The 23,614-nt window shown below is 41.3% G+C and overlaps 1 protein-coding gene and 1 pseudogene across 2 annotated transcripts in view; one reads left to right on the top strand and one right to left on the bottom strand.

Annotated features, from left to right (window-relative positions):
* NEMF (nuclear export mediator factor) overlaps nt 1-23,614 on the top strand; it is a 70,861-nt gene continuing 47,247 nt past the window's right edge. Inside the window, exons 1-11 of one of the 2 annotated variants that reach the window (XM_007986623.3) lie at nt 1-135; nt 949-1,017; nt 1,165-1,267; nt 7,383-7,508; nt 12,434-12,582; nt 14,594-14,661; nt 18,354-18,440; nt 19,320-19,393; nt 21,178-21,248; nt 21,329-21,404; nt 22,091-22,153. In XM_007986623.3, coding sequence (XP_007984814.1) covers nt 77-135; nt 949-1,017; nt 1,165-1,267; nt 7,383-7,508; nt 12,434-12,582; nt 14,594-14,661; nt 18,354-18,440; nt 19,320-19,393; nt 21,178-21,248; nt 21,329-21,404; nt 22,091-22,153 — 945 coding nt within the window. In that variant the 5' untranslated portion in view covers nt 1-76. The remainder of the gene's footprint in view (nt 136-948; nt 1,018-1,164; nt 1,268-7,382; nt 7,509-12,433; nt 12,583-14,593; nt 14,662-18,353; nt 18,441-19,319; nt 19,394-21,177; nt 21,249-21,328; nt 21,405-22,090; nt 22,154-23,614) is intronic. The other variant, XM_007986621.3, reaches the window with a different exon arrangement.
* On the bottom strand, nt 13,463-13,558 carry LOC119619231 (U6 spliceosomal RNA; annotated as a pseudogene).

The following is a 23,614-nucleotide window of genomic DNA, read 5'->3' as shown; positions in this document are numbered from 1 at the left end:
CCTGCGCGGAAGAGAAGCGGCGTCGAGTCCGGCCGGGCAGTAGAAGAAATTGCGGTAGTGACCCTCGGACCTCGCCATGAAGACACGCTTTAGCACCATTGACCTCCGCGCCGTACTGGCGGAGCTGAACGCTAGGTAGAGTCCCCTAAGTGACCAGGCTCGTGCGGGGAGTGCAGGAGGCAGAGGCCGGGGTCCCATGGCGCAAACAGACCAGCTTGATGTGTTTCCTTATTTCTTAGTGCGTCTGTGGACCTGTCTAGGCCTGAGTGGGCAGGCGTGTGGTGTATTTCCTTTGGCCCTTAGGATACCCCTGGAGGTCCCAGGCATCTCTTGCCCCGTCCCCCGCGTCCTCCCAGCTCTCTGGCTTGCCCCACTAGCGCGACGCTCTTGCATTGTTGGCCAGGGTTGTCCGGGTCGGGCAGGAAACGTTTGGTAAAACGTGAGACGCCAGAGTGGTCGTTTGCTCCAGAGGTTTCCAGACTGGAGGCTTGGTTTCTTGAACACCTCCCGCCCCTCACCCAAAAAGGAGAGAGCATCGCTGTTTTAGCTGGGTTGAGCAGATTTGGACTGAGATCTGGATTCTAGTCTGGATTCTATCATTCAGCCGTGTGAGCTTTGTCATGTTTTCGAGGCCCTCTTATCTTTTTTTTCTCCCTTGTAATAAATTAATTGGATTATATTTCACTGTATTTCTCTCCCAAAATTGGGTCATTTGGAAGACGCAAGCTATAGTGTGGTGTTCCTAGAGCTGATAGACCACTTTTGTTTTAAAATCGTTACTCTTAAGTTTTGAGCTGAATGCCCAGATGGCTTTCAGACTCAGCTCCCCGGCTGACTCCGTATCCTTAGAGACTGAGATCCGCTCTTTCGAAGCTTTTATTAAATTATGTGTAGTTTTATGTTTCAAACAATAGTGTGGTATGTTACATGTTTCCTTTATCTTTGCAGCTTGCTAGGAATGAGAGTAAACAATGTTTATGATGTGGATAATAAGACATACCTTATTCGTCTTCAAAAGTAAGAACATTTTATAGGCTTATTTTCTCTTTGGCGATTAAGTATGAGATTACTGATTTTTTTTTTTTTTTTACCTACATTTTAAGTCTTGTTTCAGTTAGCTTTGGCATATACCCTAAAGAAAAATTTGACTTTTTTCTTCTACAGACCAGACTTTAAAGCTACACTTTTACTTGAATCTGGCATACGAATTCATACAACAGAATTTGAGTGGCCTAAGAATATGATGCCGTCTAGTTTTGCCATGAAGGTAAACTTGTTACACTTGAAGCTAAATTTTAAGAGATTGCTCACTAACAATTAAGTTTTTAATTGGGGTTTCCTTCACTGTTACGAATAAAGTGCAGATGAAATGAAGGTAAAGGGAGTGGTTGACAGATAATGGTTTGAATAAAGTGAATATTTATTAGTTGACTTCTCCCCATTACCTTTCACATCCTGTTCTGCTCCAGATCTTGTTTCCACAGTCACTATTAGAGTTCAAGCTTTTATAAAAAAGTGCAGATGAAATGAAGGTAAAGGGAGTGGTTGACAGATAATGGTTTGAATAAAGTGAATATTTATTAGTTGACTTCTCCCCATTACCTTTCACATCCTGTTCTGCTCCAGATCTTGTTTCCACAGTCACTATTAGAGTTCAAGCTTTTATCACATTCAGCCTTACAGTTCCTTAACTGTAGTCCACTTCTCCGCATCAAAACAATTCTAAATTAGACCAACGTTAATGTTTTGTTTGTTTTTGTTTGTTTGTTTTTTTGAGATGGAGTCTCGCTCTGTCACCCAGGCTGGAGTGCGGTGGCACAGTCTTGGCTCACTGCAACCTCTGCCTCCCAGGTTCAAGTGATTCTCCTGCCTCAGCCTCCTGAGTAGCTGGGATTACAGGCGTGTGCCAGCAGGCCCGGCTAATTTCTGTATTTTTAGTAGAGATGGGGTTTCACCATGTTGGCCAGTCTGATCTGGAACTCCTGACCTCAGGTGATCCGCCCACCTCAGCCTCCTGAAGTACTGGAATTACAGGCATGAGCCACCACGCCTGGCCCAACAGTAATTTTTTTAAAGTATAATTTTCATTAGTTATCTCATCTTTTATGGTTTCCTAATTTCTTTTTTTTTTTTTTTTTTGAGGCGGAGTGTAGCTCTGTCGCCCAGGCTGGAGTGCAGTGGCCGGATCTCAGCTCACTGCAAGCTCCGCCTCCCGGGTTCACGCCATTCTCTGGCCTCAGCCTCCCGAGTAGCTGGGACTACAGGTGCCCGCCACCTTGCCCGGCTAGTTTTTTGTATTTTTTAGTAGAGACGGGGTTTCACCGTGTTAACCAGGATGGTCTCGATCTCTTGACCTCGTGATCCGCCCGTCTCGGCCTCCCAAAGTGCTGGGATTACAGGCTTGAGCCACCGCGCCCGGCCGGTTTCCTAATTTCTAAATCCATATTCTATAGCCTAACATTCTTGGCTCTCTGTGTTCTTCCTCCTCCCTGCCCCACCTTTTTTTCCTAGTCTTATCTTCCAGAGCTTACTTTTGTGAATCGTATTCCTCTACCCAGTGTTTTGTTTTTTTTTTTTGGAACACTCACTGACATTAATATGTTACTAAGTCTTTTTACTTTCCTCTTTTGTTTTTTCTATTAAAACAGATTTTTACATGTGTGGGCATGCTACCTATTCTTTTATTGATGTAACATATAGATTGAAAATTCATGTGGTACACAAGACTTTTGAGTCAGATATACTTAACTTTGAATTAATGGCTTTGTCAGAAAGTAATTTTATAACCTGGAAAAGTTAATTAACCTCTTGGAACTTGGTTTCTTTAAATGTAAAATGTGGATTGTAGCTCCCTCATGAAATTATTGGATTAATTGAAATGACATATAAAACACCTAAAACAGGCCGAGCACGGTGGCTCATGCCTGTAATCCCAACACTTTGGGAGGCTGAGGCGGGTGGATCACTTGAGGTCAGAAGTTCAAGGCCAGCCCAGCCAACATGTTGAAACCCTGTCTCTACTAAAAATACAACATTAGCCAGGCGTGGTGGCACACACCTGTAATTCCAGCTACTTGGGAGGCTGGGGCAGGAGAACCACTTGAACCTGGGAGGTAGAGGTTGCAGTGAGCCAAGGTCACACTGTTTCACTCCAGCCTGGGCGACAGAGTGAGACTCTGTCTCAAAAAAAAAAAAAAGACCTGAAACAATACCTGACGCATATTAGAATTCTATACTTGTTCATTTCCTTCTTGTTCTGCTCCTTACTTTGGAAATGTATCTGTTATGGCATTGAGTTATTTCATTAGAGGCTTTACCCCCCCAGCAATTTATAGAGTCTGTTTTGGATTACAAATTAGGTAAGTGTTCCCATATCACAAGGGCTTTCACAAAATTCTCAGATTATTAAAGTTTAATTTATTTAATAGTAACCCAAAATAGTTCTTTTGGGATCTGTCCTTAATAATAATGACAATAATAATGCTACGTGTTGTGTAGCACTTTTAAAGGCAGATGAATACTATGTATTTTATTTAAGTTGTTTAACAACTCAGTGGAATGTGAAGAACAAATACAATTTCAATTTTGTGGTTGAGGTAACAGGCCAGTGAGATAGGACACTGGGATTGTGTAAACATCTCCAAATCAGGCTACACTAATAGGAGGTCAGTCATTTTTAAAAATACTTAGAATTCTATGGGTTAGGTGTACATGTCAATCTAAATGTATAAAAAGATTTCCTCAATGGAGCAGACAATGTTAAGCACTTTATAAATAAAGAGCTGTTACTGTTGCATGGCACAGGTAGAGTTATGTCCATTATGTGGTAAATCCCAGTGGTTGTTCCAGTATTCACATTTGGGGATGACAGCTGTAGCTTTGTGGCACACAGCAGAAGGTTGATTTCACCAAGCTGTTGATAGGGAAATGAAACAAGCTTTAAATATGTACTGTGTGTCCATCTGTACTCTCCATGATAAATAATCCCCTTTTTACTGTTCCTTTATGTGAACTTCTGTCCTTTCAATGATGTCTTTTATCTTTATTTTTCTTGAATAAAATTATTACTGAGGGACTCTGGAATAACTGATTGTGATTTTCCTTTAGGGATTTAAAGATATCCCTACATGTAGGTTACTGTTTAATCAAATTAGTATAGGTCATTCTTAAAACTACTGAGTTAAGGAGGAGCAGATTGTTTATTCTAGGAAGTTATTCTGCCTAAGTATATAAGTACATAAAATGAGAATTTCAGTTAATTCTCATTTTATTGAACTATAAGGTCTGGAGAAGAACTCTTCTTAGTTACGAAAATGTTAGCATTAATTTTAATAATGAATTTGTGTGTTTCTTTTTTTTTTCAACCTTTGTCAAAGAGTGGATTTTTTTCTTTTTTTTAAAGGTGGTTTTAGATTAACTTACGTAAAGTTTGTTTTGTAGTTAAGTCCTTTTTTCTTTTTTTTTCTTTTTTTTTTGAGACGGAGTCTTACTCAGTCGCCAGGCTGGAGTGCAGTGGCATGGTCTTGGCTCACTACAGCCTCAGTCTCCTGGGTTCAAGTGATTCTCCTGCCTCAACTTCCCAAGTAGCTGAGATTACAGGCATGTGCCATCATGCCTGGCTAATTTTTGTATTTTTAGTAGAGATGGGGTTTCACCATGTTGGCCAGGCTGGTCTTGAACTCCTGGCCTCGTGATCCACCCACCTTGGACTCCCAAAGTGCTGGAATTACAGGTGTGAGCCACCATGCCCAGACTGTATTTGAGTCTTGAAGAAAGCATTCTTTCTTACTGGTCTTGACTAAGGAGGGGTCTTTTATATTAAAAAATTAGAAACAATTGTAAGATATTTTAGAAGCTACAGAGTAGTCTTGTTACCAGTCCATGTCATACTTAAATATTTGTACAAAAAGACGGTACATGTAATCTAAAAGAATCGGTGTTGCCAAGTAAATTGTATTTGGGTTTGACATGCTGATATTATTTTAATTGTTAATAAGAAAAAGAACCTTATGTCCAGGAATAGGAGGAAGGGGATTTAATAAAGAATGAGAGTTATTACATTGGATTGAAATAGGTTAATCAAAAGCTTAGAGACGATACTAGGAAAATTCTTTTTGGGTTATATTAGTAAAGTTTGTAGGAATAAGCTGGGCACTTTGGCAGGGCACTTGTAATCCTAGCTGCTTAGGAGGCTAAGGTGGGAGGATTGCTTGAGTCCAGGAGTTTGAGCCCTGCCTGGGCAACAGAGCGAGACTCTGTCCTTTGTTTTTTTTTTTTTTTTTTGAGACAGAGTCTCGCTCTGTTGCACAGGCTGGAGTGCAATGGCGCCATCTCGGCTCACTGCAATCTCCACGTCCTGAGTTCAAGCGATTCTTCTGCCTCAGCCTCCTGAGTAGCTGGGATTACAGGCGCGTGCCAGCATGCCCAGCTAATTTTTGTATTTTTAGTAGAAATGGGGTTTCACCATATTGGCCAGGCTAGTCTTGAACTCCTGACCTCAAGTGATCCACCCACCTTGGCCTCCCAGAGTGTTGGGATTACAGGCCTGAGCCACTGCTCCCAGCAAAGACTCTCTCTCTCTTTTTTTTTTTTTTTTTTTTTTTTTGAGACGGAGTCTCGCTCTGTCACCCAGGCTGGAGCGTAGTGGCCGGATCTCAGCTCACTGCAAGCTCCACCTCCCGGGTTTACGCCGTTCTCCTGCCTCAGCCTCCCGAGTAGCTGGGACTACAGGCACCCGCCACCTTGCCTGGCTAGTTTTTTGTATTTTTTTTTTTTTTTAGTAGAGACGGGGTTTCACCGTGTTAGCCAGGATGGTCTCGAGCTCCTGACCTCGTGATCCACCCGTCTAGGCCTCCCAAAGTGCTGGGATTACAGGCTTGAGCCACCATGCCCGGCCGGCATACTCTCTCTCTTAAAAAGAAAAAAGAAAAGGAAAAAAAAAGGAAGAATTAGTAGGGGTAACTGGATATAAGGTAGTGGACTAATTTACAGGATACCATAAGCCATAAGCTCATGGTCCATAGTTGATATATATTGGAAGTAGAAGATTAGTGGAAACCATTATTTAATTTTGAACATAAATGAAGCACACAAAAGGGAAATTTGGCATACTTAGAAGTGTCATCAAAGAGACTTAAAGAAAATAAAGGGACCGGGCGTGGTGGCACACGCCTGTAATCCTAACAATTTGGGAGGCTGAGGCGAACAGCTTGCCTGAGCTCAGGAGTTCGAGACCAGCCTGGGCAACATGGTGAAACCCCATCTCTATTAAAATACAGAAAATTAGCTGGGTGTGGTAGTGGGTGCCTGTAGTCTCAACTACTCAGGAGGCTGAGGCAGGAGGATTGCTTGAATCCGGGAGGTAGAAGTTGCAGTGAGCCGAGATTGTGCCACTGTACTCCAGCCTAGGTGACAAAGTGAGACTCTGTCTCCAAAAATAAATAAATAAATAAAAATACATAAATAAAGGTTGTTGGGCGCAGTGGCTCACGCCTGTAATCCCAGCACTTTAGGAGGCTGAGGTGGGCAGATCACAAGGTCAGAAGTTGGACCTTCAGCCTGAGCAACATGGCAAAACCCCGTCTCTACTGAAAATATAAAAATTAGCCAGGCGTGGTGGCACACACATGTCATTTCAGCTACTCGGGAGGCTGAGGCAGGAGAATTGCTTGAACTTGGGAGGCGGAGGTTGCAGTGAGCTGAGATTGTGCCACTGCATTCCAGCCTGGGTGACAGAGCGAGACACTGTCTCAAAATAAAATAAAATAAATAAATAAAGGTTGTGGCTTTGAGTGAGGTCATTAGGACAACAACAAGGGATTTAGCAGTGGTATAAAGCAACAAAACAAATTTTGCTATAGGCCTGTCATTCTCTACTTAAAAGTTGAAAATAAAGACCTGGCTCAGTGGCTTACCCTTGTAATCCCAGCACTTTGAGAGGCCGAGGCAGGAGGATTGCTTGTGCCCAGGAGTTTGAGATTAGCCTGGGCAACATAGTGAGACCCTGTCTCTACAAATAATGAAAAAATTAGCTGGAGATAGTGGCATGTGCCTGTGGTCCCAATCCTTAAGAGGCTGATGCAGGAAGATCACCTGAGCCAGGGAAGTCAAGGCTGCAGTGAGCCATGATCACACCACTGGGTTCCAGTTTGGGTGACAGAGCAAGACCCTGTCTTAAAAAAATGCAAATAAAGCATTGTTTTGGAGTTAGCAGTGTTTATAATGTTTTCCCTCTTTTGTTTCTTTTACTTTATGACTATACTATTATTTACAATGTTTTAAATATTCCTGATGATAATGAAAAGAAGCTTATTTATAAACCAATACCAAATGGTTAGGAATTCACTTTTACTAAATGAATGCCTTTTTCTTTCTCTTGCTAGTGCCGAAAACATTTGAAGAGTCGGAGATTAGTCAGTGCAAAACAGCTTGGTGTGGATAGAATTGTAGATTTTCAGTTTGGAAGTGATGAAGCTGCTTATCATTTAATCATTGAGCTCTATGATAGGGTAAGTTAAATTTGTGGGATTTGGTGAAGGAAAATTCATTATTAATCATTTTGCAATAGTGCTATATAACATGAGTGGGGAACATTTTTTTCTGTGTCAAAGGCTATTACTACCCTGGGAAATGGGTGCCACACAAACAAAATAAAATTTTCCGGTAATAACCTTCATTTTATCTGTAGGTCTGAGTTTAGGCAGACTTTAGCCATTTAGAAATAGCCTTGTGAATGAATGTAGGAGATGAAGATCTGAGAAGTAAATTATTTGGCACTTGACATTTCAGGACTAATACCATGCAACCAGAAAATAGTCAAATACAGTCATGCACTGATGCGCTGTATGTATAATGATATTTCAGTCAACAACAGACTGCGTGTAAACGTTGGTCCCGTAAGATGCTAATGGATCTAATATACTCTTACTGCTTAGTGACACCTTGATCCTGACCCTGTGTAGGCCTAGGCTGGTATGTGTGTTTGTGTGTTAGTTTTTAACAAAAATATTAAAAGTAAAAACAAAACAAAATTTGAATGGAAAAAGCTTATAGAATAAAGATATAAAGAAAGAAAAGGTTGTACAGCTGTACGATACGTGTTTTAAGCTAAGTGTTACTACAAGAGTCAAAAAGTTAGAAAGTTTAAAGTTTATAAAGTAGAAAAGTTCCAGTAAGCTAAGGTTAATTTATTATCGAAGAAAGAAAAACATCTTAAAAATAAATTTGGCTGAGCACAGTGGCTCAGGCCGGTCACACTGGCTCACACCTGTAATCTAGCATTTTGGGAGGCCGAGGAGGGAGGATCACCTGAGGTCAGGAGTTCAAGACCAGCCTGGCCAACATGGCAAAACCCCATCTCTACTGAAAAATACAAAAATTAGCCGGGCGTGGTGGTGGGTGCCTATAATCCCAGCTACTTGGGAGGCTGAGGCAGGAGAATCACTTGAACCTGGGAGGCGGAGGTTCCAGTGAGCTAAGATTGCGCCACTGTGCTCCAGCCTGGGCTACAGAGTAAGACTTCGTCTCATAAATAAATTAACTAACTAACTAACTAACTTAATCTGGGCCAGGTGCGGTGGCTCACACCTGTTATCCCAGCACTTTGGGAGGCCGAGGCGAGTGGATCACCTGAGGTCAGGAGTTTGAGCCTAGCCTGCCCAACATGGCAAAACCCCATCTCTACTAAAAATACAAAAATTAGCCTAGTGTGGTGGTGCGTGCCTGTAGTCCCAGCTACTCAGGAGGCTGAGGCAGGAGAATCACTTGAACCTGGGAGGCGGTGGTTGCAGTGAGCCGAGATCATGCCTTTGCACTCCAAACCAGGTGACAGAGTGAGATTCAGTCTCAAAAAACAAAAACAATTTATATATAGAAATAAATACATAAATTTAATCTGGTCTGAAGTAAGCATAATTTTTTAAAAAATTAAAAAATTTTTAAAAAAGCAAATTTAGTGTAGCCCAAGTGTGCAGTATTTATCAAGTCTACAGTAGTATACAGTAATGTCCCAGGCCTTCATATTCACTCACCGTCACTCACCCAGAGCAGTTTTCAGTCCTGCAAGCTGCATTCATGGTAAGTGCCCTGTACAGGTGTTCCATTTTTAATCTTTTATACCAGGGGTCTTCAACCCCTGTGCCGCAGACTGGGAACGGTCTGTGGAACTGGACCGTGGAACCGGGCCACACGGCAGGAGGTGAGCAGTAGGCAAGTGAGCATTACTCGCCTGAGCTCTGCCTCCTGTCAGATCAGTGGTGGCATTAGATTCTTATAGGAGCATGAACCCTATTGTGAACTGTGCATGCAAGGAATCTAGGTTGCGTGCTTCTTGTGAGAATCTGATTCCTGATGATCTGAGGTGAAACGATTTCATCTGGAAACCATACCCCTGCACCCTCCATCCATGGAAAAATCATCTTCCATGAAACTGGTCCCGGGTGCCAAAGGTTGGGGACTGCTGTTTTTGTTTGTTTGTTTGTTTTGTTTTTTTTTTTTTTTTTGGAACCAGAGTCTCACTCTGTCGCCCAGGCTGTAGTGCAAGGGCGTGATCTCAGCTCACTGCAACCTCCGCCTCCTGGGTTCAAGCAATTCTTGTGCTTCTGCCTCCCGAGTAGCTGGGATTACTGGCATGTACTACCATGCCCAGCTAATTTTTGTATTTTTAGTAGAGATGGGGTTTCACCATGTTGGCCAGACTGTTCTCAAACTCCTGACCTCAGGTGATCTGCTCCCCTCGGCCTCCCAAAGTGCTGGGATCACAGGTGTGAGCCTCTGTGCCCGGCCTGGAACTGCTGTTGTAATACCATATTTTTACTGTACTTTTTGTATATTTAGATATGCTTAGATACACAAATACTTGCCATTGTGTTACAGTTGACTACAGTATTCAGTAACATGCTATACAGATTCCTAGCCTAGGAGCAATAGGTAATATTATATCCTTGGTGGATGTAGTAGGCTATACCGTCTAGGTTTGTGTAAGTATATTCTGTTATGTTCACACAACATGGAAGTTGCCTAAATGCATTTCTCGGAATGTATCCCCATTGTTAAGCAATGCATGACTGTACTGTTCATTTTTGGGTCTACCTTCTTTTATGCAATATTTTTTATTTTTTTATTTTTTTGAGACAGAGTCTCGCTCTGTTGGCCAGGCTGGAATTCAGTGACATGATCAGGGCTTACTGCAAACTCGGCCTCCTGGGCTCAAGTGACCCTCTTGCCTTAGCCTTCCATGTAGCTGGTACCACAGATGTGCACCACCACGCCTGGCCAATTTTTTGATTTTTTGTAGAGACGGACTCTTACTTGGTTGCCCAGGCTGATCTTGGACCTCTGGCTCAAGCGGTCTTCCCACCTCAACCTCCTAAAATGTTGGGATTACGGGGGTGAGCCACCGCACCTGGCTCTTTTATTCAATATATAATGTCTGTGAGATTCATTGATGTTGAGAATTCCGTTAGCTCCACATCCTTAGCAACCTTTGATAGGATCTCTTAGAGCTCTTTAATCTGATTATGAGCCCTTTGCTGATTATTTGTGTTGTAATTGTCCTTTTCTACTCTGAGTTTTTACTCTTCTTTTCTTTTTTTTTTTATTTTTTTAACTTTTTTTGAGAATAAGTCTCGCTCTGTCGCCAGGCTAGAATGCAGTGGTATGATCTTGGCTCACTGCAACCTCCGCCTCCTGGGTTCAAGTGATTCTCCTGCCTCAGCCTCCCAAGTAGCTGGGATTACAGGCGCCTGCCACCACGCCCAGCTAGTTTTTGTACTCTTAATAAGACGGTTTCACCATGTTGGCCAGGCTGGTCTTGAACTCCTGACCTCAGGTAATCTGCCCGCCTTGGCCTCCCAAAGTGCTGGGATTACAGGCGTGAGCCACTGCACCTGGCCTGGTACTATTTTTTCAACACTTAGTAATTTCTGGTTATCTATCTCTCTAATCAAGGTAAATGGTGGCTACATTTACTGAAGCCACTTATGTTGCAATCTGTCATTTCAGATGAATTTGGGATTACTCCCACCGTATTCTATGACTATGTTGTAAGCAGTTGTAAGGCATTTTTGACTATTTTCGTGGATGCTTCTTTGTATTTTAATTACACCTGTAGAGTAACTCTTATCTTCACTGTCTGTAATAAATTTGGAAGGTGATATTCTTTCATTAGCTTTATTTTCATTATGTTCCCCCTTCTTTTTTATTGAAAAGGTTATCTAGCAATATTAAATTTTAAAGTCTTTAATTCTAAATTTTTAAGAAGTAATTTCATTTTAACCTACATATGCCTTCCATTTTCTAGAATACAACTTTTTTGTGTGTCTTGCTATGTTTTACCTAACATTATTTATATTTTCCTTTTTTTTTTTTTTTAACATAGTTTCCATTAGGTAACCTCTTTTTACTGTTTTGTTGTGTTGATCTGTCATAATTAAATTTCCCTAATTTTTACATCTAGGCTGTTTGGGTTTTTTTTTTTTAAACTGTTGTAAATAAATTTCAGTGAACATCCTTAAGCATATTGCCTTTGGTTTTACTGGAGTGTTGGAGTTACTTCATTGGGCTACATTACCAAATGTGGAAATACGTGGGCAAAGGGTATAACTAACTGTATTGCTCTTGACACGTAACTATTACTATTAAAAGACAAATTGCAGGTGAAAGCATAATATGTTCCTTGCCTGGCTGGCTTCTGAAATTGACCACATTTTCTTTCTCAATTTTTTTTTAAAGACAGAGTTTTGCTCGTTTCCCAGGCTGGAGTGCAATGGCGGAATCTCAGCTCACTGCAATCCCCGCCTCCCAGGTTTAAGCGATTCTCCTGCCTCAGCCTCCTGAGTAGCTGGGATTACAGTCATGTGCCACCACACCCGGCTAATTTTGTATTTTCAGAAGAGACAGGGTTTCTCCATATTGGTCAAGCTGGTTTTGAACTCCCAACCTCAGGTGATCCTCCCGCCTCAGCCTCCCAAAGTGCTGGGTTACAGGTGTGAGCCACCGTGCCTGGCTTCTTTCTCAATTTTTAAGTAGTTTCCAAAATGATTTGATTTGTTTTTTTCTGTTTTGTTTGTTTTGTTATTTCCTTTTTTTTTTTTTTTTTTTTTTTGAGACGGAGTTTGCTCTTGCTGCCTGAGCTGGAATGCAATGGTGCGATCTTGGCTCACTGCAACCTCCATCTTCCAGGTTCAAGTGATTCTCCTGCCTCAGCCTCCCAAGTAGCTGGTATTACAGGCACCTGCCACCACACCCAACTAACTTTTGTATTTTTAGTAGAGATGGAATTTCACCATGTTGGCCAGGCTGGTCTCAAAGTCCTGACCTCAAGTGATCTGCCCGCCTCGGCCTTCCACAGTGCTGGGGTTACAGGTGTGAGCCACCGTGCCCAGCCTCAAAAATGATTTGAAAGAGCACTAAATTATATTTTATTCTATTGCAGGGGAACATTGTTCTTACAGATTATGAGTACGTAATTTTAAATATTCTAAGGTTTCGAACTGATGAAGCAGATGATGTTAAATTTGCTGTTCGTGAACGCTATCCACTTGATCATGCTAGAGCTGCTGAACCTTTGCTTACTTTGGAAAGGTAAAGTGTTTTGTTTTTAAACCCTTTTCATATTGTATTAAAATGTGCTGGGCAACATAATGAGACCCTGTCTCTTAAAAAAAATGTAAAATGGGTCATATGTCAGAACATGAAATAAAATATTTTGTTTTACTTAGATAATGTAACTCAATTTAGACTATTTGAACTACGTAAATATGCATGTAAGCAATTAAGCCTTATTTGGGAGAGGCAAATGTATGTCTTTAGGTGTTGTTGTTTTTTTTTGAGACGGAGTCTTGCCTTGTTGCTCAGGCTGGAGTGCAGTGGCATGATCTCAGCTCACTGCAACCTCTGCATCCCAGGTTCAAGCGATTCTGCTGCCTCAGCCTCCCAAGTAGCTGGGACTACAGGTATGCGCCACCATGTGCAATTAATTTTTGTATTTTTAGTAGAGATAGGGTTTCACCATGTTAGCCAGGCTGGTCTTGATCTCCTGACCTCAGGCAATCTGCCGCCTCGGCCTCCCAAAGTGCTGGGATTATAGGCATGAGCCACCATGCTCAGTTGTCTTTAGTTTTTTTAGAGGTGGTGTCTCACTCTTCCTTCCCTGAGGCTACAGTGCAGTTGGCGTGATCATAACTCACTGCAGTCTTGAACTCCTGGGCTCAAGCAATCCTCCTGCCTCAGCCTCCCAAGTTGGTGGGACTACAGGAGCACACCACAATGCCTGACTAATTTTAAAATTTTTTTTGTAGAGATGGGGTCTTGCTTTGTTGCCCAGACTGATCTTGAACTTGTGGCTTTAGCAATCCTTCCACTTCAGCCTTCTTAAGTGTTGGAGTTATAGGCATGAGCGATCGGGCCCAGCCAATGTCCTTCTTTTTCATTTTAATTTTTTTAAATTTTAAATTTTAAATTAAAAAATATGGAACACTTAAATTTCCTGTCATCCTTGTGCAGGGGTCGTGCTAATCTCTGTATCGTTCTAATTTTAGTGTATATGCTGCTGAAGCAAGCCCAATGTGTTTTTTAGCTAAGTTTTGGGTTACTTCAAATGGTTATGATTTCTTGGTAAATTGGGGAGACTTACTAGCTACTCTGTGAGAAGACAGATGGATGTGCAGAGGACAAAGGGAGATAAATTCTGATTTACATAAGAAAACGGGAAGTAAGGTGAGGTAAAGTGATGATTGTACCTGTATTCATCACTTATTTTGTATTTCAGCTGTATTCCTGCTAGCTGGAAGGCCCTGCTGACTGATATTCTACAACAGTCGTTCTTAAAGTTTAACATACATCATTTCTTTTTTCCTTCTTCACTCCCGCTGCTTCACTTAACTAGCCTACATTACATAAATAAATAAAGTTGGTCAGGCGTAGTGGCTCACACCTGTAATCCCAGCACTTTGGGAGGCCGACGTGGGTGGATCATGAGGTCAGGAGATCGAGACCATCCTGGCTAACATGATGAAACCCCGTCTCTACTAAAAATACAAAAAATTAGCCAGGAATGGTGGCGTGTGCCTGTAGTCCTAGCTACTCCGGAGGCCGATGCAGGAGAATGGCGTGAACCCGGGAGGCAGAGCTTGCAGTGAGCCGAGATCGCACCACTGCACTCCAGCCTGGGCGACAGAGGGAGACACCGTCTCAAAAACAAAAACAGAAGCAAACAAAAAAGGTTATTAGATGCTTAATTAGGTAAAGCCATTTTGAATATTAAGATATGGCATGAAAATTTACAAACTTTTAACTTTTATAGAAAAATGTCAGTTTTATGTCATTTATATGTGGGCACATTGCTGATGAACAATATGTCTTGGTCAAAAAAATACTGGCTTCTTTTAGAAAACTGCTGTTCAAGAACCTGGTAATCTTGGATAAATTACTTTTATGATCTATTTTCTCACAACAGAAGAACAAATTCCTGTTACATTTCAGATTATTGTAAAGATCAGGTGAACTGATAAGATGAAAGTAGTGTGAATATGAAGATTGCTATAAGGTTTATTTAATATATGATAGTAAGAGACATGTCAATTTTGTTTCACAGGTTGACTGAAATAGTAGCCAGCGCACCTAAGGGTGAACTGCTGAAGAGAGTGCTTAACCCATTGCTTCGTGAGTATGCCTGCGAATAGCAGTGAACTGTTTGCAAGACAGTGTGGTTTTCAGGAATGTATTGAACTCTTTTATGCTTTTATTAGAAAATTTGAACAAGAAGCTTAAAGTGATCCTGGAGTAAGTAGGAGTTTATTGTCAAATAGAGAGAAGTTAAACCACATGAAGTCTGAGCTTTATGTATTAGATTTTATTTAAAAGCAACACAGATTGTGTTATCTGGTACTTCAGTGCTAATGGTAGTATTCTAAGACATCAGATTTTTTCATTGTGAGTCTTTGATTTAATAACCACTTAGCTTAGCTTTTTTTTTTTTTTTTTTTTTTAAAAATTGGTGGGCCTCAGGGCATCCCAGCATCTGACAGGTCCTTTTGATCCCAATAAGCATTTTTGATCCCAATATACTTTATACTTAAGAAGATCATCACTTAGCCCTATATTAAGGAATATAGAGAAGACATAGAGGGAGGTAGGTACCATTGATTACTGAGCACTAGAGAGTTACTCTTCCTCTCTTATGAAATTGGAATGCATTCAAAAGTTATTTTTAGAACTTTCCAACTGTTAGTATAGCATGTATAAAATTTGTGTGTTTCATTTAAGCCAATGTCTCCCTGGCAAATGCAGATTTCTTTTTTAATTTAATTTTTTTTGTTTTAGAGGTAGGGTCTCATTATGTTGCCCAGGCTGGTCTCAAACTCCTGAGCTCAAGCAGTCCACCCACCTTGGCCACTCAGTTGCTGGGATAGGTGTGAGCCCCCACACTTGGCCTTCCCCTGGCAAATTTCTGTAATGTTTGAAATCAGATATTACAGGTTGAACATTCTTAATGTGAAAATCTTAAGCCTAAAATTATTGTTATTTTTGAGACAGAGTCTCTCTCTGTCACCAGGCTGGAGTGCAGTGGTGCAATTTCGGCTCACGGCAACCTCTGCCTCCCGGGTTCAAGCAATTCTCCTGCCTCAGCCTCCCGAGTAGCCGGGACTACAGGCGTGCGCCACTACGCCCAACTAACTTTTTTTGTATTTTTAGTAGAAACAGGGTTTCACCATGTTGGCCAGCATGGTCTCAATCTCTTGACCTCATGATCTACCTGCCTTGGCCTCCCAAAGTGCTGGGATTACAGGCGTGAGCCACCGTGCCTGGCTTGAAGTCTGAAACTTTTTGAGCACAGACATGATGCCACAGGTGGAAAATTCCACACTGACCTTATGTGACAGCTATACAGAATTATTTAAAATATTGTATAAAATCACCTCCAGGCTATATTGTGTAAAGTCATAAATGAACTTTGTGTTTAGACTTGGGTTGCATCCCCAGGATATCTCATTATGTATATGCAGATATTCCAAAATGTGAAAAAATCTGAAATCTGAAACACTTCTATCCCAACACATCACATAAGGGATACTCAACTTATATGTCCTCTAACTGTTCACTTTTTTTTCAAAGGAGTTTTGGCATTTGGCATTTCAAAAGATCTTTTGCATTTCCCAAGTGTCTCACTCTGTTGCCCAGGCTGAAGTGCAGTGCCACAAACACTGCTCACTGCAGCTTCAGCCTCCCAGGCTCAGGCCATCCTCCTGTCTCAGCCCCCCAAGTAGATGGGATTACAGGGATGCCCTCCTGGCTAATTTTTCTATTTTTTGGTAGAGACAGAGTTTTGCCATGTTGTCCAGGTTGGTCTCGAACTCCTGAACTCAAGCAATCTGCCCGCCTCAGCCTCCCAAAGTGCTGGGATTACAGGCGTGAGCAACTGTGCCCAGCCTGCATTTCCTTTTAAAATTTAGAGTTGACTTGTTACTTTCTACGAAAAAAGCCTCGTAGGATTTTGATAAGGATTACATTATTACTATTATTTGAGACAATCTCATTCTGTTGCCCAGGCTGGAGTGCAGTGGCATGATCTCAGCTCACTGCAACCTCCATCTTCTGGGTTCAAGCGATTGTCTTGCCTCACCCTCCCATGTAGCTGGGATTACAAGTGTGTGCCACCATACCCACTAAGTTTTGTATTTTTAGTGGAGATGGGATTTCACCTTCTTGGCCAGGCTGGTCTTGATTACAGCTGTGAGCCACTGCCTGGCCTGGTAAGGATTACACTAAGTCTGTGGATCAGTTTGGGGAGAATTGCCATTTTAACTACATTGAGTCTTCTATGAAGAGAGAATGTCTGACTGTTTATTTAGATCTTTAATTTCTCTCAGTTAGATTTATTCCTAAACATTCTATTCTTTTTGATGCTATTCTCAGTGGAATTGTTTTCTTAATTTCATTTTTGCATAGAAATACTATTGATTTCTATATATTGGTTTTTGTATCCTACAAACCTGATAAACTTGTTTATTCATTCTAGTAGGTTTTTTTTTTTGTGGGTTCCTTAGGATTTTTTAACATACAGGATCATGTCATCTGTGAATAAGGATGCTTTACTTCTTCCTTTAGAATCTGAATGCTATTAATTCATTTGCCTTATTGTCTTAGCTATAGCCTCCAGTACAATGTTGAATAGCAGTGTGAGACTGAATATTTTTTCCTTGTTCCTGATCTTAGGGGGATAATATTCAGTCCTTCACCAATAATTATCATGTTAGCTATAGGTTTTTCATAGGTGTCCTTATAAGGTTGAGAATGCTCCCTCTATTCCTAGTTTATTGAGAGTTTTTATTAGGAATTAGTGTTGAATTTTGTCAAATGCTTTTTCTGCATCTACTGAAATGATATATGGCCTTTTTCCTTTATTTATTAATATGGGATATTAACCAATAATTGGTTGCTAAACCAACCTTGCATTCCGGGGATAAGTCCTCATTGTGGTTGAAGCCCATTAAATTCCTATAACTTGCACTGACTTTTGTAAGTTAATTGTAGTCTCAAATTTCTTTAAGGACTAGAACTGTCATTTCTTTTTTTGGAGGGGGGGTGGGAGGGGCGGAGAATGGAGTTTTACTCTTGTTGCCCAGGCTGCAGTGCAATGGTGTGATCTTGGCTCACCACAGCCTCCGCCTCCCAGGTTCAAACGATTCTCCTGCCTCAGCCTCCCTAGTAGCTGGGATTATAGGCATGCGCCACCACACCTGGCTAATTTATTATATTCTTAGTAGAAACGGGGTTTCTCCATGTTGGTCAGGCTGCTCTCGAGCTCCCGACCTCAGGTGATCCTCCTGCCTCAGCCTCCCAAAGTGCTGGGATTATAGGCGTGAGCCACCACACCCAGTCTGAGAACTAGAATTGTCATTTCTAAATAACACTTCAAAATAAATAAACTTACTGTTGTTTTCGCCAGCTACTGTTATTGAGTGGATCATTGATATTGGGATATAAATTTGTGCTATATTTTGAATGTTAAATTTTAGGCTGGGTCACGGTGGCTCACACCTGTAATCTCAGCACTTTGGGAGGTCAGGGTGGGTGGATCACCTGATGTTAGGAGTTCGAGACCAGCTTGGACAACATGGTGAAACCCCGTCCCTACTAAAAATACAAAAATTAGCTGGGCATGGTGGTAGGTGCCTGTGATCCCAGCTACTCGGGAGGCTGAGGCAGAAGGTGGGAGGCGGAGGTTGCAGTGAGCCAAGATTGTACCATTGCACTCCAGCCTGGGTGATGGGTAAAACTCCATCTCAAAAAACAAAAACAAAAAGAAACAATTTATAGGAAAATACTAAAAGTAATATCCTCTGCATTTATAGCCTATGGACCAGCTCTCATTGAACACTGTCTTATAGAAAATGGATTCTCGGGTAATGTCAAAGTGGATGAAAAACTTGAAACTAAAGGTATGTCTGCATGGTACATTTTCATTTATTTCATTTTTTTTTTTTTTAACGATTTTTTTTGGGAAAAATTTTTTATGGGAAAGTAATAAGGGAGCAGGTGGTTCTAGAATGAAAAACATTTGACCAAGCACAGTGGCTCATGCCTGCAATCCCAGAACTTTGGGAGGCTAAGACGGGAGGATCACTTAAGCCTGGGTGTTTCAGGCTGCAGTGGGTGGTCACTGCACCGCTGCACTCCAGCCTGAGCAACAGAGTAAGACCCCAATCTCAAAACCCACAAAAACAAATATCACCACCCTCAAAAAAAAAAAAAAATTGAATGAGATTTTAGTGAATGCTTTAGTTTTGGCAGTATATGAAATCAGTGCAGCCATAAAATGACAACAGGTGCTGGTGGTGACGTTTTGTTTTTGTTTTTATAAAATGACTCTGATTGTGTGGAGCAAAAGCATGTGAAAATGTTCAGGATAACTCTGGAAAATACTAGTAATGATTTCCTATTATTACTGTCTGTGTAACCCTTCACAGATTAAAATACGAAGCTATAGTAATTAAAACTGTAAGTTTTTGAAGAAGGAATGGCATAAAGAATCCAAAAATACTTGGAAATAATTTGGGAATTTAGTTTATGAACAAAGTTCCTTTCAAGTCATGGAGGGAAGGGTGGATGATTCAATAAAAGCTGCTTGGACAATAGGCTGGTCAAAACGTAACCATATACCCACATCTACTGATTACAAACATGAAATCACTATCTCTAATTTTCTTGAACACTACATTATTTCATAAGCACTTTCCTGTTTTTCTGCATAGTTGTTTAGCCATGATTGATTGACACTTAATTGGCACTCCTTTTTTCTTTTTTCCCCCCACCATTAGATATTGAAAAAGTACTTGTTTCTCTGCAGAAAGCGGAAGACTATATGAAAACAACGTCCAACTTCAGTGGGAAGGTAGCACCATGTATATTTACTATATATTGTGATTTATTTGGGTTTTCAGAAATTAAATGTTCATTAAAGGATTATTATATATAAGTTTTATTTTAATTTGGAAGATTGTTACCTGTAATATACTTATTCCAGGATTTGTTTTGTTTTGTTTTGTTTTTGAGACGGAGTCTGGCTCTGTAGCCCAGACTGGAGTGCAGTGGCCAGATCTCAGCTCACTGCAAGTTCCGCCTCCCGGATTTACGCCATTCTCCTGCCTCAGCCTCCCGAGTAGCTGGGACTACAGGCACACGCCACCTCGCCCGACTAGGTTTTTGTATTTTTTTTTTTTTTTTTTAGTAGAGACGGGGTTTCACCGTGTTAGCCAGGATGGTCTCGATCTCTTGACCTCGTGATCCGCCCGTCTCGGCCTCCCAAAGTGCTGAGATTACAGGCTTGAGCCACCACGCCCTTGTTTTGTTTTGTTTTGAGATGGAGTCTGGCTGTGTCGCCCAGGCTGGAGTGCAGTGGCGCGATCTTGGCTCACTGCAAGCTCCGCCTCCCGGGTTCAGCCATTCTACTGCCTCAGCCTCCCGAGTAGCTGGGACTACAGGCGCCCGCCACCACGCCCGGCTAATTTTTTTTTTTGTATTTTTAGTAGAGACGGGGTTTCACCATGTTAGCCAGGATGGTCTCGATCTCCTGACCTTGTGACCCACCCACCTCAGCCTCCCAAAGTGCTAGGATTACAGGCGTGAGCCACCGCGCCCGTCCAGGATGTTTTTGTTTTGTTTTGTTTTGTTTTTTGAGACAGTCTTGCTCTGTTACCCAGGCTGGAGTGCAGTGGCACAATCTTGGCTCATTGCAACCTCTACCTCCCTGGCTGAAGTGATTCTCCTGTCTCAGCCTCGCGAGGAGCTGGGACTATAGGCACGTGCCACCATGCCTGGCCAGTTTTTATATTTTCAGTAGAGATGGGGTTTCACCATGTTGGCCAGGCTGGTCTCGAACTCCTGACCTCAAGTGATCTGCCCACCTCAGCCTCCCAAAGTGCTGGGATCATAGACGTGGGCCACTGCACCCGACCCGGGATAGTGTTTTAAAAATTTCTGTTGGTTTGTAAGTTTTTTTCTGTTCCCTTTTATAGAAAGTACAATGACAGATTAGTATTGGCTCTTCAGAAAAGTTGTGGAATTTACGATTATTTCTTTAGTTGTTTTAGATAGAGAAGCACATTTTCATTTGTCAGCCCTTTTCAAAAATGTTGTGATTTACAGTTCCCAGCCATTAAGCATTTTCTGAATTACCTTGGAGCTTATGATTGTTTTTCTTCCCTTTTCAAAGTATAACTCTATTTATAGAAAATTAAAATTAATACCAGTCATAGAAAGTAAAGCTTTGGGCTAGGTGCAAATTAATAACAGTCACAGATACTAAATCTTTGGGCCAGGTGCAGTGGCTCACACCTGTGATCCCAGCACTTTTGGAGGCCAAGGTGGGCGGATCACTTGAGACCAAGAGTTCAAGACCACCCTGGCCATCATGGCAAAACCTGTGTCTCTACTAAAAATACAAAAATTAGCCAGATATGGTGGTGCACACCTGTAATCCTAGCTCCTTGGGAGGCTGAGGCATGAGAATTGCTTGAACCAGGAGGCAGAGGTTGCAGTGAGCCAAGAATACACCACTGCACTCGAGCCTGGGTGACGGAGCGAGTGAGATTCTGTATTAAAAAAAAAAAAAGAAAGAAAGAAAGTAAATCTTTGTTAATTATGAATAGGAATGATTTTAATACTGGATTTTTGTAGGGATATATCATTCAGAAAAGAGAAATAAAACCAAGCTTGGAAGCAGATAAACCAGTTGAAGACATACTCACGTAAGCATATAGGCATGGGTCAATTTGCTTTGGATGTTTGTTAATGTTCTTGACTGTGATATAATAAATATGTTTTACAGGTACGAGGAATTTCATCCTTTCCTGTTTTCTCAACATTCACAATGTCCATATATAGAATTTGAATCATTTGACAAGGTAGGTTTTCCATTCTGTTTCTTTACCAGTTAGCATGATATGAGCTGTTGATATCAACTTGCTTCTGTTGAGGAATTGAAACTATACTTGCTTTACATTCACTGTGAATCTGGGCATTAAAGATCAGTGTAGTCACAGGTACAGCTGTTGGAAATAATTGTTGCCACTTTATTTTAGGATGAAGGGCCAGAGATTTGAACTTCGTTTGATTCTTGATACTGTTTAGCCAAATAATACATTTACTGGAAATCTGTTCAAGTTCTTTGAGTGGTGTTATGAAACACAATGGAATCTAAAATTCTGTGTATGCAGCTGGGCATGCTGGATCATGCCTATAATCTCAGCATTTTGGGAGGCCAAGGCAGGCGGATCACTTGAGGTGAGGAGTTCAAGACCAGACTGGCCAACACAGTGAAACCCTGTCTCAACGAAAAACTACAAAAATTAGTAGTGTGTGGTGGGGTGTGCCTGTAGTCCCAGCTATTTGAGAGGCTGAGGCAGGAGAATCACTTGAACCTGGAAGGTGGAAGTTGCAGTGAGCCGAGATCGCACCACTGCCATCCAGGCTGGGCAACAGAGCAAGACTCTGTCTCAAAAAAAAAGTAAAATAAAATTCTGTGTATGCAAGTTCAAGTAGAGATCGTGCTTTTTTTTTCAACTAGTTGTTTGTCTGTTTTTTTAATAAGGCCGTGGATGAATTTTATTCCAAAATAGAAGGCCAGAAAATTGACTTAAAAGCTTTACAACAGGTATGTATTATTAAAAACACATATTAAACCAGGTAATCTTTAGTGTTTTGATGGGTAGATGATATAGGAAAAGGTAGCCTTTCAGAAAGAGTGTAAGAAGTAGTACAGGAACTCTCTGACCTGCCTCTTTATTTGTGATAGAGGTTTATGAAGAAGGTCCATGGGGGATTTTATTGTTAAAAAGTATGTCCTCATTTGTTTCATGAGTATTTCAGATATTATGTAAAAAAAGGAAAATACAGTGGGAACGTGAGGCCTGTTCTTTACACCTTAATGTGGTTTGTTCAGAACAACCCAAAGCTTCTCAAAACATTGCTGTTAAGGAGATACTGTTCTAGGGAGATTTTAAATAGGCCAGAGGAGGAGATATTGTTTATCATTATATTGTTTCTTTTTAAAATGGACTTTAAAGCTAGGTCTTAATATGTTTTCTGTGTATCATGTCTCCAAAAGAAGTGACGTACAGTATTTTCCCAGCATATTTAACCATGTTTTTAGAGCATTTGCTCCAGAACAGTTTCATAAATTGTTAATAGTCACTCTTGATTTGAAGGGGATTTGATTTTTTCAAAAGTAGTCTTAAAATATGTGTGCAAAAATTTCAAATTATTTGAGGCTGGGCGCGGTGGCGCACACCTGTAAATTCCAACACTTTGGCAGGCCGAGGCGGGCAGATCACTTGAGATCAGGGGTTCGAGAACAGCCTGGCCAACATGGTGAAACCCCGTATCTACTGGAAATACGAAAATTAGCGGGGTGTGGTATGGGTGTCTGTAGTCCAGCTACTCAGGAGCCTGAGGCACGAGAATTGTTTGACCCTGGGAGGCGGAGGTTGCAATGAGCTGAGACCGTGCTACTGCACTCCAGCCTGGGCGGCAGAGTGATACTCTGTCTTAAAGAAAAAAAAAAAAAAAAATCAAATTGTTTGAATCCCTGTACCACTTCTCCTTCAGTTTTAAAAAATTAGTTGATCATAAGCCAGGCGCGGTGGCTCACGCTTGTAATCCTAGCACTTTGGAAGGCCGGGGTGGGTGGATCACCTGAGGTTAGGAGTTAGAGACCAACCTGACCAACATGCAGAAACCCCGTCTCCGCTAAAAATACAAAAAAATTAGCCAGGCATGGTGGTGCATTCCTGTAATCCCAGCTACTCAGAAGGCTGAGGCAGGAGAATTGCTTGCACCTGGGAGGCGGAGGTTGCGGTGAGCTGAGATCGCACCATTGCACTCCAGCCTGGGCAACAAGAGCGAAACTCCGTCTCAAAAGAGAAAAAAAAAGTTAGTTAATCATAGCACAGTTTCAAAGCAGGTAAGCCAGTCAGATGAATTATATACATCATGTAATTACCACATGGTGTGCACTTTGGCTAGTAAACTGAACCCCATGTTTTTATGGGTGTCTTAATAGTCACCATTCTTACTATCTAAATTTAAAAAATATTTCGTCTAGCATTTAAATACT

Source organism: Chlorocebus sabaeus, chromosome 24 (assembly GCF_047675955.1).
Source record: "Chlorocebus sabaeus isolate Y175 chromosome 24, mChlSab1.0.hap1, whole genome shotgun sequence".
In the NCBI taxonomy this organism is placed as follows: domain Eukaryota; kingdom Metazoa; phylum Chordata; class Mammalia; order Primates; family Cercopithecidae; genus Chlorocebus; species Chlorocebus sabaeus.
This window is presented reverse-complemented; position numbering and strand designations above follow the sequence as displayed.